Here is a 3,784-nt window from a genome sequence, read left to right as displayed (position 1 = left end):
TGTGCTGTTGGTCCGAGCAAAGTCTACTTGGTGCAAAACCTTGGGGCAGTCCCCAGTCATGATAATGTTCCTCGAAAAAATGTACTGTGCTTAATCCATTTTTTAAAATCTCAATGTCAAGCAATAGGCCCTACATCAAGAGCTGCTTTTTATAAAAAGTAAATTTTTTTTAAAAAAGTCCTCAAAATAAGAGAAAAACATTTCACAATAAGTATTGTTCTTTTTAGACATCTACACAATTAAATGACTGGCTAAACTTGTAGAAAACTTCCCTTTAATTATCATATAACATTGTTCTTCCAGGTACATACTCAAATGTGGCAAATTTTAGGAAAAACAGTTTTATAGCCTGGGCTGGTGGCTCGGCCGGCTGTAGCACCGTCCCGTACACCCAAAGGCTGTGGGTTCGGTCCTTGGTCAGGGCATGGACAGGAGGCAACCAATGTTTCTCTCACTCCCTCTCAAAAAAAATTTTTTTTCTTTAAATCAATAAACATCCTTGGTGAGGATGAAAAAAAAAAGCACAGAACAAAACACACGCTACAGTGCTCTCCTTAAATATTTTAGAACAGGCTTTGCTTTAAAATGTGAGGCAAGAATAATGATGGAACCTGGAACAGGAGATGCTGCCTGTACCTAGAATCACTTCCCTTTTTACAACAGTTCAGAAAAGAAATCCTAGAATCGCAAGACGAGCTGACCAGGCTACGCCGACGGTCGCCCAACTCCTAGATTGTGTTCTGGGGAGAGAAATGGAAAAGGAATGCCCGACGCAAAACGACCAGCCCCCGCTCCCCCCGCCCAAAGCTAGCTCCAGGGTGAAAAGTGGCCAGTGCCGCCCCGATGGCCTGCGCTAGGCCCCAGGACAGGAACAACTAATTAACTTCCCCGTGAAACCCCTGTCCATTCCAAGACCCGCCAGACAAGGACTCAGGGAAGAGCTGAATCGAGTGAGATGGTCAGCGCTGCTCTGAGTTTCATTTCATTCTCCTAAGGGAGGCACTTATTATTTTAGAGAGAGAGAGATGCCCCGACTATTCCTCCCGGACCAAAGGCCAAGTCTCCGGTTCTAAGAACATCCGCACCGAGCTGGGGAGAACTGGAGCGGCTGGATTATAACCTTCTTCCTTCACAAAACCGACCTCTGTTCTCCCGGGATGTGCAGCTGGGCTTCCCTCCTCGGCGAGTTTCAGTTCCCTTCGCCCGACGCCCGGCATCCACGCTCCGCTGCTCTGGGTCCCAGGCTGACGGCCGGTCCATGCGGCCTCAGCGCGCCTCCCGCGCCGGGAACGCGGCCACCAGCCCGCGTGTCAGCACCCTCGGCTTCCGTGCATCAGAGTCCGGCTCCTGTTCAGGGAAGCCCCGCGTGCACGCCAGGTTTCCGCCAGCTCACGGGGACGGTCAGGGGGGTCACGAGGCAGGATTCGAAACAGAAACCTTGGGGCCTTTACTGGCCCTTCGTGTAAAGTGAGGCCCAGGGTGTTCTAAGCACACTCCCTCTCGCTCCTGCAGTCGGCGTCCACGGGACGAAGACGGGCTTCTCTCTGCACTCAGGTGATTTCCACGCGTGTAGACAACATCACAGGCATGTCCAGGTTCACCGCTGAAGGGCTCTGCGCCCTCCTCCCGAAGCCACACCCGCAGCCACGGCCCCGTGACCTGGCTTCCAGGCGCTCGACCCCCTGGGCCTCCTGACCTTCACGGGTTCCGTTTTTAGAGAAGCCAGCACAGCGGGGGGTGGCATGGGGAGGGGGGTACTATATACTAGAAGGAAAAAGACTTGCTAATTCTGACCCCAAGGGCACGTGAAAATGCCCAACCAAATCTTTATTCTGACTTCCCCAAACTAAATCTATTTGCAAAATAATGACGTTGTTAAAATCAAGATGTTTGGAAGATGGCTCTGAGAAGATTTAGACAGGCGAATGGAGGGAACAAGGAATTATCATGAAGACTAGATGTTACTTCTCTCCAAGGACTGGGGGAATCCAGTCCCGTGCTGCCAGGAGAAGGAACGTTAGCTCCCAACAACTATGGCCACGAAGAGACTCGCTACAGACATGCGACCAGTTGGTTGGCTTTGGCCTGGACAACATCACAGGCATGTCCTGGTTCACTGCTGAAGGGCTCTGCGCCCTCCTCCCGAAGCCACACCCGCAGCCACGGCCCCGTGACCTGGCTTCCAGGCGCTCGACCCCCTGGGCCTCCTGTTTTAAAGAGCAGAACTGTCACCTGTTTGCGGTGAGGACTATGGTCTATATGCAGATGAGGGTGAGGTGAGATGGACTGTAGGTGGGCTGGGTGTTTTCCAAGGGAATTTCATGCAGAGGCTGCACAGAAGACCAGCACGCAGCCAGGAACTCACAGTTCACGCTGGAGAGTCCTGTTTATGGGGCAGCTGCCCCCGCTCCGCACCCTGGGATCGCCCGGGCGCTGCACATTCTGCTGCGGGGCCCACACCCTGTGATTCTGAACAACTGGTTGGGGTGCAGCCCAGATACCTCACTTTCCAGAAGCTCCCCAGTGACCCCAGCGTGCAGCCAGGTCTGAACTACTGGACCGGGGCACCCGCTGAAGGAAGGAAGACGTTCAGAAACGTGTGCAGGCACCTCCATCAGCGCCAGCCCACAGTGTCCCAGCGCTGGGAGAAAGGCCGATGGAAGCGCGGGCGGGAAGACAGGCTTGGAGAGAAACGGGAATGAGCCATAGGGGAGAATATTCTTGGATCGCTGACGGGCATCCCACCCAGAGCCAAGTCCCAGGATGTTTCCGCCCGGAACATCCGAGTTCTGTTCGGATAGGCCTGCAGCAAACACGCTTTGGAAAAGGGACCAGCCCTGGCCGGGGCTCAGTGGGTCGGAGCATTCATTGTTCCTTACACCAAACGGTTGTGGGTTCAGTCCCCGGTCAGACAGGTACAGGAGGCAACCGATTGATGCTTCTCTTTACATGGATGTCTGTGTGTGCGCGTGTGCGTGCGTGTGTCTTCCTTCCTCTCTCAAATCAATAAAAACAAACAAGACATATCCTCAGGTGAGGATTTAAAACAAAAGAATCAGCTCCGGGACAGACTCTCCTAGCAGACAGCTGTGTCCTCAGCCGGCAGAAGACCCTCATGCGCAGGGCCCAGCGGCGAGCTCCCTGCAGAGGGAGCACTCGTCCTTCCCCCGGAATTCGTCCTCTAAGATCACAGCCGGTGAGACCCACTAAACCCTCTGACCCAGCCCCCGGGTGGGTCCCACAGAGACGAAGTGACCGGCGCTGCTGGGCGTGGCCAGCACTCAGGCGTCCTTCCTTCCTGACTTTCTCACGGCACCGTCCTGCCTCACTTTCCAAACCACTTACAAATAAATGAAAGCCCTCGGGCGTCACGTCCACACACCTTGTTGGAAATTTCCCGGTAAGAATTCTGCATTTGCCATTTCAAAAGTCAGGTGCTAATACAGGAGGTTCTGTTACACACAGCAGTGTCTCCAAAATGCCTCTCTTTGCACGCAAAACACATCCAAACACACACATGTTCTGTCATATCTGCACAGAGGTCATTTGTTGATTCGAAGTTACATTAATTATATACACATTGTCTATGGAAGAGTTAATTCCCAACTGTTCAAAATGAACAAAGATAATACAAGAAATAGAAAAAAAGCTTACCTCAAAAATTTCAAAGCCGTAAATATCCAAAACGCCCATGACCTTCTTCCTCACTTTGGTCTGTGCCTTCAAAAGTTTCAAAGTGATGGGTTAATTTAGGCATGAAAATTGACACTAAAAGCACAGCAAA

General features: G+C 52.2%; 1 protein-coding gene across 1 annotated transcript in view; it reads right to left on the bottom strand.

Moving 5' to 3' along the window:
• The window catches only part of MYO1B (myosin IB), a gene marked incomplete at its 3' end in the record, with an annotated part of 139,872 nt that overhangs the window by 58,782 nt on the left and 77,306 nt on the right, over positions 1 to 3,784 (bottom strand). The window contains exon 13 of the mRNA XM_015566116.1: positions 3,655 to 3,720. Coding sequence (XP_015421602.1) covers positions 3,655 to 3,720 — 66 coding nt within the window. The remainder of the gene's footprint in view (positions 1 to 3,654; positions 3,721 to 3,784) is intronic.

This window comes from Myotis davidii, unplaced genomic scaffold (assembly GCF_000327345.1).
Source record: "Myotis davidii unplaced genomic scaffold, ASM32734v1 scaffold221, whole genome shotgun sequence".
In the NCBI taxonomy this organism is placed as follows: Eukaryota; Metazoa; Chordata; class Mammalia; order Chiroptera; family Vespertilionidae; genus Myotis; species Myotis davidii.
This window is presented reverse-complemented; position numbering and strand designations above follow the sequence as displayed.